This window comes from Cupressus sempervirens, chromosome 1 (assembly GCF_028749045.1).
Source record: "Cupressus sempervirens isolate cs-2001-9-10 chromosome 1, ASM2874904v1, whole genome shotgun sequence".
In the NCBI taxonomy this organism is placed as follows: Eukaryota; Viridiplantae; Streptophyta; class Pinopsida; order Cupressales; family Cupressaceae; genus Cupressus; species Cupressus sempervirens.
In genome coordinates this window covers 4220145-4234532 of record NC_143118.1, presented here as the reverse complement: position 1 = coordinate 4234532, position 14388 = coordinate 4220145, and the positions used below count along the sequence as shown (strand labels likewise).

Genomic DNA, 14388 nt, shown 5'->3' with positions numbered 1-14388 from the left:
CTTGAGCACGTTCGGAGAATTATGGGGCATTTTCCTCTTTTTCACCATTATGTGACTCATGGAAACACGTGCTAGAATTGTACTCAAAGCATGTTTGAGTCCTCCTAATCAACTTTATTTTTGCTTCATTTGTTCATGCTAATTCATGTTGGGCATCCACAGTGAATGATCTTACATACCTAGTTCCTTAGGTCCTTTTGCACTAGGGACACATTCTTGGGGCCTCTATGGAGGATTTCATCTCTTGAATATCTCTAGTTCTTACATTTTGTGCCCAATGCAAACCCTAGGTCATTCGACAGTCTTTTAGACTTACTAAATTCCTTTATCATTGACAGTTGGCAGCAGACTTGTCTCTATGAACAAGGTATTCGCACTGGGCATCAATGGTGGATTGTCATTCACACCTAATTCCTTGACTTAGTCATGTATGTGCTATGGGCACACTCTTACGATCTCTATGGACAACTTCATCTTTAGAATACCTCTACTACTTGCGCCTTGCATCCATTGCACACCCTAAGTCATTCAATGATCTTTTAGACTTAGTAAACCCCTTCATCTTTTACGACTTGTGGCAGACTTGTCTCTATGAACAGGTTATTCGTACTAGACATCAATGGTGGATTGTCATTCACACCTAATTCCTTAACTTAGTCACGTATGTGCTATGGGCATGTTCTTGGGATCTGTGTGGGCAACTTCATCTTTAGAATACCTGTACTGCTTGCGTCTTTCATCCAATGCACACCCTAAGTCATTCAACGATCGTTTAGACTTAGTAAACCCCTTCATCTTTTATGGCTTGTGGCAGACTTGTCTCTATGAACAAGGTTTATTATACCCATAGATTTCAATTTCAAGGAAATTCTTTTGTTTTGTAGAGCTTGCACTAAGAGCACACAGAGGCATCCATTGGGGATTATTATGGTATTGTGACGCAATGCGAGGCAGGAGAATTCCCAAAGGAGATGTCCTAGCCCCCAGCTATACAACCATGCAGCGGAAACATAATAACAAGAAGCAAAAATGCAAGATCTGATACCAAATCACAATAATATATTCATAAAATATAACTGATTACATGCAATGTGTCGGGCTGTAAGGCCTTCCCGGTTACGGCCAAATACAAAGCAAGTAATAGTTCTGCAAGATCCCTCAAGATCCAATCCCAAACCCAAGCTAGTCCAAATTGGATGAATAATGCCTAAAGACTTCCCCACAACCCCTACTTATACCAATCTATGCCACAGGTCGGCCCAGAACACAAATTAAATACAAATGCATAAATTAAATGCCAAAGTCAGCCTTCTACAACAATTAAATTCCCAAAATTGATGTCTTAGTAAAATTGCGATATCTCCTAGCTCCGGATGAATTAGAACTCGAGCTTCAAACTGTAGTTAGAAATCTAGGCCCTCTTCCATCCCTGAAATTTTCACCCTCTAACTCATTGTAGAAAATTAGATACATGGCCTAAAACAGGTAAAAATTCTTAAGCAAAGCCGAGCTCCTCCAAGACCATGCCGAGCTCCAAAGAACATGCCGAGCTCCCAGAGCATGCCGAGCTCCAATCCTTTTTGACCGAGTACCAGTCCAAACACCCTCCAAGAAACTACTGAGCCTCCTCCTATGAACTCCAAAGTAGTCACCAAGTAAATCGAAGATGCTCCTGCATCATATTGATAACCATAAGTAGATTAGAGATTTGAAGTCTAGTTTTATTTGGACGAAATTCCTTCATTGAGTGTGCTTTAAGTTGTGAGTGTGTCCAAATTCTTTTGTTGTGTAGAGCTTGCACTAAGAGCGCACAGAGGCATCCATTGGGGATTATGATGGTATTAATAACCATAGGTAGATTAGAGATTTGAAGTCTAGTTTTATTTGGACCAAATTCCTTCATTGAGTGTGCTTTAAGTCGTGAGTGTGTTTCAGAATGTAGATAGACCATTTTTGCAACTTTCCCTCATTCATCATTCTCCAACCAACGTAGAAACACATTAGGTGCCCATTACGGGTTCTTGCAGATAATTCTTAGCATGTTGTAACTCCCTCATGTCTGTGGAATGGTAGTTGCCATTGTGAAGACTTCTTTGGCAAAGGTTTATTTTTTTATTGGGTTCCATGACTTCGCTATGTTCAAATCAATGAAGGCAGATTAAGGGCCCCAAACATTTGCTTTTTAGTAAATTTGTGCTCATAAATCCATGGTCCTTTGAGAGACTTTCGTACCTAAGCACAGATGTTTTACTACCTATAGATCAATGTTGGATCTAGCCTTTGTTTGAGGATTTCATTTGTGAGTGTCATCCTTAGTGTGACACTCCAATACTTCTAACAACCAAGTAATTTGTTGTTGTACTATGGGTGCTCTTTTCAAGAATCTTGTTTTTTTCTTCACATTCATCTACATTCCTAAAGGGATTTCATGTTGTACTTTTCAACTATCATTTCCATAGCGTCATCTATATGCATTATGCTTAATGTCTCTCCAAGAATTTTTTGTTTATATGTTACCTATCCACTAGATTCATGTCTCGTCTCATTTAAGGTATGAAAGGATCTTCAAGGTTTACGTCTTCTCTCTGTTCATCAATAACTCAGAATGTCAAAATAGAGGCTTCAAAATCTTATTGATTTTCAACAAAGGATCTAACCTCAAAAACTCAAAATTAGAAAGCACTTCAAAATCTAAACCTGAATAGACAAAGAGACTACACAGGATTCAAGACTCGGTAAATGCATCATTTCTCAGTTGGAACGAAAGGGAAACTAAGGAAACTAAAGTTAGAGCCACTGTGATAATGCAAAACAAGAGGGCTAGGCAAACAAAAAGATAGGCGCCCCATCTTCAATCCAGGATGTGTGAATCGATCACAACACACCCCAAAGACAGGTTCAAGGGTTCAAGACTTTTATTATTGTAGAACGGCATCACGAGTTATTTTCTCTATTGGCTAACAATTCTTACCCTATTTTTGTAATCAACATAAGTCTTGTTAAAATGCCTTAGAGTTAGGGCTTTTCAAATGAGAATTTGGTAGCTTCTTGCAATAGTATTGAGTTGCAAGGGATTGCAAATTGTAATCGGGTTGATTTATTGGACTCTCTATTTAGTGGATATAGCCTGAGATTGGGTGAACGACATCAAATCTGTCTCCTAGTTCTATTTTTGTGTGCTTTATTCCTGCACTTTATTAGTTAAATTAGCAATAGTTTGATATTTGTCTTTATTTAAACTGTAACATCTTTTGCCTTTAAACAATGATTTTAGACTGTGGTCAAGTTTTAATGAAGAAATTGTTAGCAAGTAATCAATGAGTTTTAATAAAAAAATCGGCAAGTAATCAGAGAGTTTTAATAATCAAATGGGTCTTATTTCTTTCTCATGGTTTTTCATATGTAGATATATAAAGATTATAATATATATATATATATATATATATATATATATTCTTTTTCTTTTTCTCCTTTTCCCATATTTTTCTAATTATTGGACCTCAAACTTTTCTTGATTGTTGTGCACCCATCCCCATGCCTTTCTCTTATTATCTACACTTGGTTTGCAATCTTACCATATGTTTCCTTCAGCTCTCTCATCCTAATGATGGATCACAAAGTGTGATCCGAAATGTTGATGCAAAAATTATAACACAATCTACCCAGAAAATATAGCAAATAATTCTAATGGATTGTGAAAAACTACTATCTAAAATATAAAGACCATAAAACATACATATTTACGAGGAAGGAAAAAGAGAGCAATATGATTTAGAAGGCCCGAGTGTGGATTATAGTACAGGTGAGTACGAAAACTTCACAAGGAATAGAATGCAGCAAGAAATTCCCCTAAAGCAGCAAATTTCCACGTAGGAAGAGGCAATGAAAGCGTGTGTGCCTTTGGGATATAGAGTCCAATGCACGCATTTTCCCATTCCTCTTAATGAATGTAGGGTCAAGGAGTTTTATTTTCCATGAAAAGTGCAAGCACAAAAGGCACACTTATGAGAAATGTGAGTACGAGTTGTTCATGGAACACGTCATGAGTACGAGTTGTTCATGGAACACGTCAAGAAGATCCACAAGATCCACAAGTAGGCTAAATTACTCAGCAAGGATCCCATGGAGTTGCTCGTAAAACGCGTTGCTATATATAATTGTCAAAATTTTGTAAAACTTTCATGGCGGAAAGTATAAGTTTCGCATTGGTCATCACCACGTAAAATTTGAGAGTTGTGATGGAACGTTGAAGGAATCAGGGTTGTATTTTAAGATCTACCGACTATCAGGGGAATGAAATCCAATGTTGTCGACTATCTTGCTAAGTTTCTTCACAGTCCTATGGTGAGTGTGTTCTATTTGTTGACATAGACTACTTCATTCGTTATCTATTATTTCTAGGCATACCTTTTACTCTTGAATTTATGGAATTTGTTACCCCATGTTATGCGTTCTTCCAAATAGCAAGCCTTGGTATTTATCTCAACCCCTCTGAGGCATATGCAAGTGGTTCTTGACTCTGTGTGTGTCAGCATCAAGTTTTCAGTGTCCCATCCATGGTGGTCATCTGTAACCACATGGAAACATAAGATTTTTATGTTGTCATTGGCTCTCGATTGCCGCTTCGTGATTTTGTGGCACCCCGTCCTCTTCATGAGCGAGCTCGACCATGACATCAATATTTGTAGCAAGTTGCACCATAAATATTGACTCGCAATGGTTGTATGCTAGTCTGTTTTCCTTTAGCATTGTTAATATTCTTTTATGGTTCATTTTATTTCTATCTTGGTACCCTTTTTAATAACTCGTTGATTATTTGTTCAAATTATTATGGTAGTCTTGTGTTGACGTCGTCAGTTCAGAAATTTTGTTGTTCTTGGCTTGATGTCCATTAACCTTATTATCTTTATTGTGTTGCTTGAACACTTCATGCTTCTTGTGCATCTATAGGTGCAGGATGATATATGTAGACTTTGCATAGAATTTGTGTTGTTCAATAACCAGTATTAAAGAACTTCATAGTGGTTGTATAATCTGTCGTCGTTCATTTATATCTCGAAGAAATCAAGGCCATTTGGGTCTTTGTCTTATGACAAATAAGAAAGAACAATTTAGAGAAGATAATTTTTATGAAGTTGCAATAGGCATTTTTCAAGAAAAATATGTACTTTGGATTGGCACCAGAATAGAGATAAGTATTCTATGATCATAGTTTTGTATAGATCATGAATTTTGGTATATAACTAGAAATAGTATGCTTTTAGCATTAATATCTATGATAGGTTGATCTCTTTTGGTTATAAGATGCAACAAGAAGCAATGGGATGAGGATGTTGCTTTAATGATACATATTTAGAGGGAGATGTTTTGGCTTCAAAGGGAGGTTTCATTTGCTATCTTCTTGTGATGATCAAAGTTGTTCTTGTTGAGAGGGAGTATTTTTATGGAATCCTTGCCATTCTTATACATGTTAATAAGTTAATGGTATTGTAGAGTTTAAGACTCTTGTTGGAAACGAGCCTCAACTATGATCTTCCTCCTTGTTGATTATGAGTACTCATTCATGTGAAAACAAATTTTAAAACGGAAGGCTAATGCCTATATATGTATATATAAAATTTTAAAATGGTTACGTAGACCTATACATTTTGCAAAATACATCAAAGGGGAATAAGAAGAAACTTAGAACCAAAGACAGAGTTTGAAAGAGCCATGAAAGACCCAAAAGGTTATACAGCTTATGACTAACCTATAACTATGAAATTTACAGACCTAGAAACAGAGCCGAGAACCAAAATCTTCATGCTAAGTGTTAAACTTTATTCAGCTGAAATTAATAAAGTTGTAAGAACAACTATGAAAACTCTTTCACTTATGAGGGAAATCATAGTGAACATATTGTAGAGAGAGTCCATGATGTCATCACATTGAGAGATTTTGTAATGGGAGTTGGATGTCATATTGAGAGATTCTGTGACAACATCACGTTGAGAGAGTTTGTGTTGTAAGCTAGTTGTCATCCTTGCAAGCCTTTCATGTTGAGAGATCTCATGACAACATCATGTTAAGAGAGTCTATGATATAAGTTGGTTGTGATCCTTGCAGACCTATCATGTTGAGTGATTCCATGATTTTTTTAAATATTAATTAGTTACTTGTTCTTTTATTGTTATGTTGAGAGAGTCCGTGACTGATAAATCCAGTAAATTTCATATTTGGTAAGAAGGAAAGCCCTCGGACCATCCTCTACAAGTAGGCATGGTGGGAGTCATGACTTTTATTTTATATAGCAACTATGGTGAGTTATTTTATGCTGAGATAGCATGTTTTAATGAATTTATATGATGAAAAACAAACTATCATTAACATCTTTGGTTGCAGCTATTTGTGCCTGCTTTTCTAAACATCTCTCTTGTGAAGACCGAGTGTTGAAGATTGTAGCTGCAATAGCGATCTTTATATTTGATTTAATAGAAATATGGCTGTTAGTACCATTATGGTCATCCTTAGCTGAAAGAGAGATTTATGATAATATTTGAGATAATATTATATAAAGTGACATGTGTCATGAATCATGCAAAGAGGCATGAATATGGAAATATAAAGAGTTTTATTTGGAAATTGAAGAGACCTTCAGTTGTGCAATGAAGTCTCTCTATTATTTATATATATTTTATCAAGTGAAAAGCATTATACTCGTACAGTTCTTTATCAATAAAAGTAATATTTTTCCCTTCACATGGAAGGGTTTTCCTAGGATAATCTTGTGTGTCTCTTGTATCTATTTTGTTCTTATTGTTATTTATCTTCATTTCTGGGGCAAAACTTAACACTTTTTTCATAAACTGGAAATAATATCATTATATCAAAAATGATGAGGAAAGATACCAAATAATTTAACCCTATAAGTGAAACCATAAAAAGATTACCTGTAAAGCAGAAACTTGTGAAGGAAAACCATATATACATAAAATCATTTCCCATGGCCTCTTCTTTTTAGTTTGTCGTGCCCCTGCCTTTATTTCTCCATTATGTTGTCTTATTCGACGTCGAGGATTGACAGTAAATCTATCAATTCAACACACAATAGACAGCCACCAAAATCATAGATCATAAGATAGGAAGGATAATAGAAAATAAAGAAACAATTTTCATAACTCAATGACTAAGTGCTCAATAACCTACATAGAACATAGAAGATTGCATTCCAAAAGATCAAATGTTAGAGCCAATTTTTATTTTTGAAAATCAAAATTACATGTGTTAAGCTAGTAATTAATTCACAGTTATTCATTAATTCTTTGAAATCCTTAGCCATATAATCTAAGTTAGACTCTACAAAAAAAAAAAGTTCAATTCAAGGTGAAATCCACAAATAGACCTCTACAAATCCATTTTGACCTAAAGAGATAACCATCCATTAAAGGTGACCATGAGGACTGCAAAATTATTTATAATGTCCCCATTTTTATGACCATGAACTCTCAAAGGATTAGCCTGTTTTCTGACCCTCCTAGGCTAATGGGGTTGCATGGAGGGTCCTTTGAGCTAGAGACCTAACATTTGTATAGGTTTTAGGAAAGGTTGCATGGGTATGCATACCCACACACCTAGGATACATACCCACATGCCCAAGAAGTACTCAGTAGAGAGCATCACAGCTAAGGAACTTGATTAAGATTTCTAATTTTTGTTTCAGTTTTTTGTTTGTGTATCAGCTTGTTATTTATTAGGTTTAATTTAATAGGTAATCAGTTGGAAACTTTGATACAATACTGATTAAACTTTATCATTGTTCAAGTCAAAAGTTTACCTTTTGTAATATGTCATTGTAATATGATTTATGAACTTCTTGTTCATGTTTAAAGTCCACCTTCTTTGTTATGCATCTATAACATTTAGCATATATTATTATTACAAACAGTTGGTTAACAGTTTGTCTCCCTTAATTCTTTGGTTTATACCTTAAATCTTCAAATGCCCAATAGCTAATGGAGAATAAAGAAGTTAACTACAAAATGGGTTAGTGTATTAATCTATCAAAGCCCCCTGAATTGAAAGGTACAACTCCCTTTTAGATGCAAGATTTGCAATGAATTTTGTTTTTCGGGTTTTGGGGGTATGCTCTTAACCAGAGAGCAGAAGAGGCCAATAACAAGATTGTTCAACACCTTAAACAACCTAGGCAGTTTGAAAATAGGGATTAACTCTTGAAATGCAAATTGTTCTAACTTAAATGCAAAGATGGAAACATGCAAGGCTAGCTACGACAACAAGAACGTAGAAGGAATGACAAAATCGAAAATACCTGGATCACTGAGTTAACTGATATTTGACAATACTTAGATTGTCTACTTTCAAGCTACTTCATTTATCAATTTCCAGCACTCTCATACATTGAACTAAACTACACGTATAAACTACAAAGTATGGCACAAAGAGCAGAATAGTGCTTATGCTGAAGAAAGTAAAGCTTACAATCCATTGAATGAAGGAAATAAAACCAAGTTCACTTGCATTCATTCAATTTTCAACGATAGCATACTTATTCCAAATACTATACTGTAACTAAATGAACAGCAAAATTAAAAGTAGACTCAGAATCACACACAGTAGTCCTAGCTACAGGGTTTCGCCCACAAGTAATTTTGTTGATCTTATTAACTTCTCAAAAAGTTACATATACAGGCCTTCTCAAATTGGCCAGTTACATAAGATGATTGCTTTGCAGAGCATCTCTGAACGGAATAAACTAAAAAGAGGACATGATTGAATCATTGTTTGTTATAGAGACTAGGCTAACTGACAGAATGCCATGAATGGCTACAAAAAGAAAGAGAGAGAGGGAATGATAGATGTCTGGAAGAATGTTAGAGCATCATGCCTTCTTAGGAGTAACTGCCTTAGCTCTATAAGCTTTCATTGCATTAGTTACTTTGTCTAACTCCTCGACACTTGGGATGATGATATTGTCAACTTGAATCATCCAGTAGTCGTGCATATCTGTTAGCTCATCCACTCTAGCAATCTTTAATTGGAACTTCTATAATGGCCTCCTTACTAGCTCTAAAGCTTGTACAGCCATGGGAAATCCGACCGCTTATACCAATCCGCTTTCTTTTAACTTTCGAGTGATCGGGTGAATAGGCTGAGAGAAAAGTCTTCTATGGAGATCACCTAAATCATAAAACTTGAACAATGTATTTGTGAAATCCTTCAATTCACTCTCTAGGCCTATACGCTTATCATAACCTGCAGCTCTGATTGCCATTTACTATGATTGCCCAAGATGCAATTCTCAATAAATAGCCCTTTAAAATACTTGAGGAAACGAATTTCAAGCAATTTCGATGAAATAGATATAGAAATCCAAATGTTGGCGCCACACGAACGAAATTAAGTTCGGCCATCGATCATAACGGCAAGATTTGCATTAAATTTCATAATGAAAGGCTATTTAAACTTTCCTTTTTCATGCACATAAAAACTCGTAACAACCGAAAGCCTTGTTACTTTACTTAAAGTAAAGTCTTATCATTAAAGGCCACTTACCGAAACAAGGACTTTAGTTTAGCGGAAAGTGTCTCTTTTCCCTTCAGAGTCCAGAATGAAGACTTAGTAGATAACTTAAAATGTGCGGAGGAGAGAGAGAAGATCAATTTTTCCGTAAGTGCAACTTTTATTTGATTCGGAATCGTAGTGCGGGGAATGATCTTTCAATAGCTTGCGCACTTCATTCTTTCATTTTTTGCCCTAAACATTTAACACTTGACTTGCTTTATGTTGGAGTCGCACCTTCATAGCTTACTTTGTCATAAGCATCTTTTGAGCATCTCCAAAGAATATTTGCATATTAAAGTGACTTGGCTTTCTATTTTCAAAGCCTTGGGAGATGTGGGCTTTTACATTACCCAGGGACGGAAAACCCTTCTGAAGACAGCATTTTCCGAAGCAAAGAGAACTCTATAGCATTTTTCAGAGCAAAGAGAACTCTATAGCATTTTCCTTTTAATCTCGATCTGATGGCCATGATGTGAGATCTCGAGTATGGATCATTCATTATGGGCTCAAAATAGTTCCTTTTAACATCATGCTCATTCTGCTTGTATATAAAGACTTAGAATTGGCACAAGTCATATTAGTATCGGAAGCAGAAAAGACCTATGTTTCCATTAGTGAGCTGTTGCAAACCCGCAGACCCGTCTTTCTTCAAAGAAACGGACATTACCTTTCAAACTCAATTCAAGACTTTCTTAGCTTCAACTTATACTTTCCTGGATCTTTCCCTTATGATATAATCATGGGTACAGCTTGTTAATCATTACCACGGCTTCGTTCCTCAGATACATGCTTGATCAACTTCGCCCACGGGGAAGATCAGTTCGATTCTTCAGAATCCGAAAGAAATGGGAATGTTGGAGTGAGATTGCAAATACAGAAACAAGAATAACTTCTCATCAGGAAGATGCTCGAAACACATCCAATCCCAACCTAAATTATCTAGACCCCAAACGCATTTGAATAGCAAGAAACCTGCATGGAAGAATAGGAAAGGCAAGGCAAAGGAGACCCAGAAAAGGTACAAAGTGAGAGCCTTGGGAATGGATGAGAAGTAAGTCACCTAGAGGCTACTTAGACATGCAATTTGAACAAAGACTCAATGAATACCAACAACTCTAACTTCACAAGAGAGAAACTAAAAGTTGGCAACACAAACATATTGCAAATCTGAAACTGAAAACAGTACATTAAATCCACAAACATTTATACCCTGTCCTTGTGCAACCTTGGTTTTAGAGATCAGTTCCTCATACTTAGTATTTATAGTAAGTTAGGAGATGATTGAAAGGGACCCTTACTATTTTTAGTAAGGAAGTTAAATGCGCAGTGGATGCAATAGTTGACTCCCTAGTTCAGATTGAATCGAGGAATAATAATATTAATAACGTAATTCCTTTTTAATAATTATTCATTTATGGCACATTATAAAATAAGATTTAAATGCACTTTTTAAAAGGGGTCAATTCACTTAAGCGCCTAGACCAAGGTGACCTTTTATTAGTTATAAAGTGCAAGCTCATAATTTACTAAATGCCAATGAAAAGTTTTTGAAAAAAAATGATTTTATGAAAGGAGAATGAATTAATTTATTAAATGTCAATGTTGCCACTTTAGCAAAATATATTTTAATGATTTAAAAAGGCAAAAGCAAAGCTTGGCATTAAGAATATAAGGATCCCATGAATGAATCAAAGGGCATTATGATCAATTTACTTTTAATTTTGGGAATTGGCATGAACCTCTGGAAGTGGTTCACTCTGCATCTGCGTTTCAGCTTTGAAGAATGGTAATTCTTCAGAGGAGATTAGGGCCTTGTGATGTTTAAAGATGCACTGAAATTTTGTGATTGGAAGATGTCGTCAGTAAATAGTGTATCAGGATGTATCTCGTTAGTGTATCAAGATGCATCTCGTCAGTGTATCAGGATGTACTTCGTCTGTATCAGGATGTATGTCGTTAGTATCGGCTGACAAGGTGTGTATCTGGATGTGTGTATCGGGAATGTTCTGTCAGTATCGGGAAGGTTCTACTATTGTAGCCGACATGTATGTGGCCGACAGATACCTTCGGGAAGGTTTCTCGGATAGTATTTATATCCCCCTTCGGGATCGTTGTAATCATCATATCATGGTATGCATAATGTGATATCTTGGCGTATGCGAATATAGTTCTGCTATTTTGTTCCATTATCTGTATGCATTATTTTCTTTACCCAGTACAGTAAACATTTGGCGCCGTTGCTTGATGGACCTGGAAAGGCAGGAGACTAATGGTGAATCAGCTAAACAAGAATAAGAGCAAGCTGAAGGACAAGGATGAAATATGCACAGCACACGGAGATCTAATTTTGGTGCAGCAAGCCGAATGCAAAAGGAGGTTCCAGAAGATTGCTGCCGACGAATGCAGAAGCGCGGAAGCATTGCTGGAGGAGACTCGACAGTGGGTAGAGTTGGTGAAAGAGGCAAGGGAGGAGTTTTTGAATTGGTGTTCGCCGAGGGAAGACAATTCAGACGGAAGAGAATCGACTCGCACGGCTTGAAGTGCCGAAGGAGCAAGAGCACGAAGTGAACTCTTTGTTTGGGATCCACTTCCAGAAGGAACAGATTCGCTTAACAGAGACCTTTCTTCATCAAACAACGTCAGCGTCGGGATACCAAGCGTCGGTGTCAAGATGGCAGGACCAAAGGAGAAGTTGCCTAAATTTGATGGTGATGGAGCAGTTGATCCCATCCGACATTGTAAAAACCTGTTAAAGGCCAATGGCATAATGGATACAAACGAATGGATGAGGCAATTTCTGACAACCCTACGGGGGGTGGCAATTGATTGGTTTACTGATACCGATCCACAAGATTTAAACAGTTGGGATAACATTAAAAAGGAGTTTATCGCAAAATTTCAACTCTTGTGCGACGATAATGAAATTGTAGCAGAGATATTCAATACTAGGCAGGGGAAGAATAAAACAGTCTGAGTCTTCGCCCAGAAGTTAAAGGACTTGATCAATAACATGGAGAATAAGCTGGCTAATGGTCTACAGAAAAGATGGTTCATTGAAATCCTTCACCCAAGGCTGTGAAAGAAGATGAAGATCGTGCCACCATCAACCTACACTGAAGCCTACAACTGGGCAATGAACCTCGAAAGTGAGCAGAAGACAAAGAAGAAGAAGAAGACTAGCTCATCCAATTCAGATGACGACGCGTCTTCAGGAGAGGATAGCAGCGATGATGAAGGCAGCAGCAAGAAGGTCCATGCCCTCCAGAAGGACATGATTCGAATGATGGAGTTCAAGAATATGAACAAGGAGACTAAGGGCAATGAGCTATGGTGCACAGAGTGCAAGAAAGAAGGCCATACGAAGGGATGTTGCCCGAAAGCTCAATTTTGTGAGATTTGCCAGATTATGGGACACTCGGTAAAGGAATGCCCTTTCAACATGAAAACAAGAACACCGCAGCAAGTGTTCCTAACACAGGTAGCGTCCGCGTCCGAAGGGAGTGGGAACAACAATATGGAGGGTGCCACGTCAGGAGGATACAGAAATAATCGATGCGGCCAAAACAACAACAACAATAGTGGCAACAACAATAATGGCAAGAGGAGTCGAATTCAGTATGATTCGAATGGCCCGCTGATAGTTCAATGCCGATGGTGCACTCTATAGGGTCACTTCGCCCGAGAGTGCACGACGGTGAACACACTGAAGTTGTTATGCAGATGGTGTGGACCTGGCAATCATGACAATGCTAAGTGCCCGAAGTCTGGAGTAAACTTGATCACCGTCGGGATAGACGAGGAAGAGGTTCTGGCAATCACTCGGAAGCAAGCAAAAGTGTATCCTGACCCGACGGAGGAAAAGAAGAGACTAGAAGAAGCACGGGTCGAGATCCAAAAAGCAACATAGGCAGAAACGGTACACCTGAAGGACACGCCTGGTACCTCCGTACGGAACTACGCAAAACATAACATTGTATGGCAAATATTGCAAGCCGAGGTACCTGTCAAGATAAATGATCTATTGCTCACTATGCCTCAACTCCGTACGGCACTCATGAATATAGTACTGATTGCTAAGCAACCAACAGAGCAAAAAAAGGAGAAACAAGGGGGCGCAAGTGCAAAAGACCCAATGCTGTTAGCTCTTTCATCTGGACGCTATCCGGCGGTTGTTGAAATGGGCATTCTCGGGACTGTGCTAACGGACGCGATCGTGGATGGAGGGTCCGGTGTCAATGTGCTGCCAGAGGATACTTGGAAAAAGTTGGGACAGCAGACATTGTAGCCACCTACCTTCCAGTTGCTAACAGCCGACCAACATGGAATCAAGCCATTGGGAATCCTGACAGCCCAACCAGTGACGATTGGAACCCAACCGTTCCTATTGGACTTCGTTGTGATCCCATTGAAGCGAAAAAGATACAATGCCATTCTGGGCCAGGGGTGGCTGATGCAAGCCAAGGCGAAACATGATTGGAAGAACAATACTTCATCACTTGAAAGCAAAGGCCAGAAATATGTCATTGATCTGCACACTCAAATGGTCGGGGAAGAAGCTCTGTCATCAGACTCTGAAGGTGAAGAGGATGAAGTCACGCAATGTCTCGACCCAGATCACGAAGGAGTCCTGCGATTGGAAAGGGGATCAACAGACGACGACTTGGATTTGGTGAGCGGTCTCTACCACTGGCAAATGGAGGAATACGAGCTGTTCCAGAGCTGCAACGTCTTGACAATTGAGGAACGACGAAACATAGAAGAATTTCCAAGCGAATTCACCAAGATAAAGGAAGGAGATGCACCATTGGATGTGACACCCACTCATAA

At 37.9% G+C, this 14388-nt stretch overlaps 1 protein-coding gene across 7 annotated transcripts in view; it reads right to left on the bottom strand.

The window, feature by feature from the left end:
- The window catches only part of LOC149575848 (uncharacterized), a 273561-nt gene that overhangs the window by 62978 nt on the left and 196195 nt on the right, over window positions 1-14388 (bottom strand). For all 7 annotated transcript variants that reach the window (XM_089815776.1, XM_089815777.1, XM_089815784.1 and 4 more), the window contains one exon: window positions 6930-7068. In XM_089815776.1, the coding sequence (XP_089671902.1) occupies window positions 6930-7068 (139 nt within the window). The remainder of the gene's footprint in view (window positions 1-6929; window positions 7069-14388) is intronic.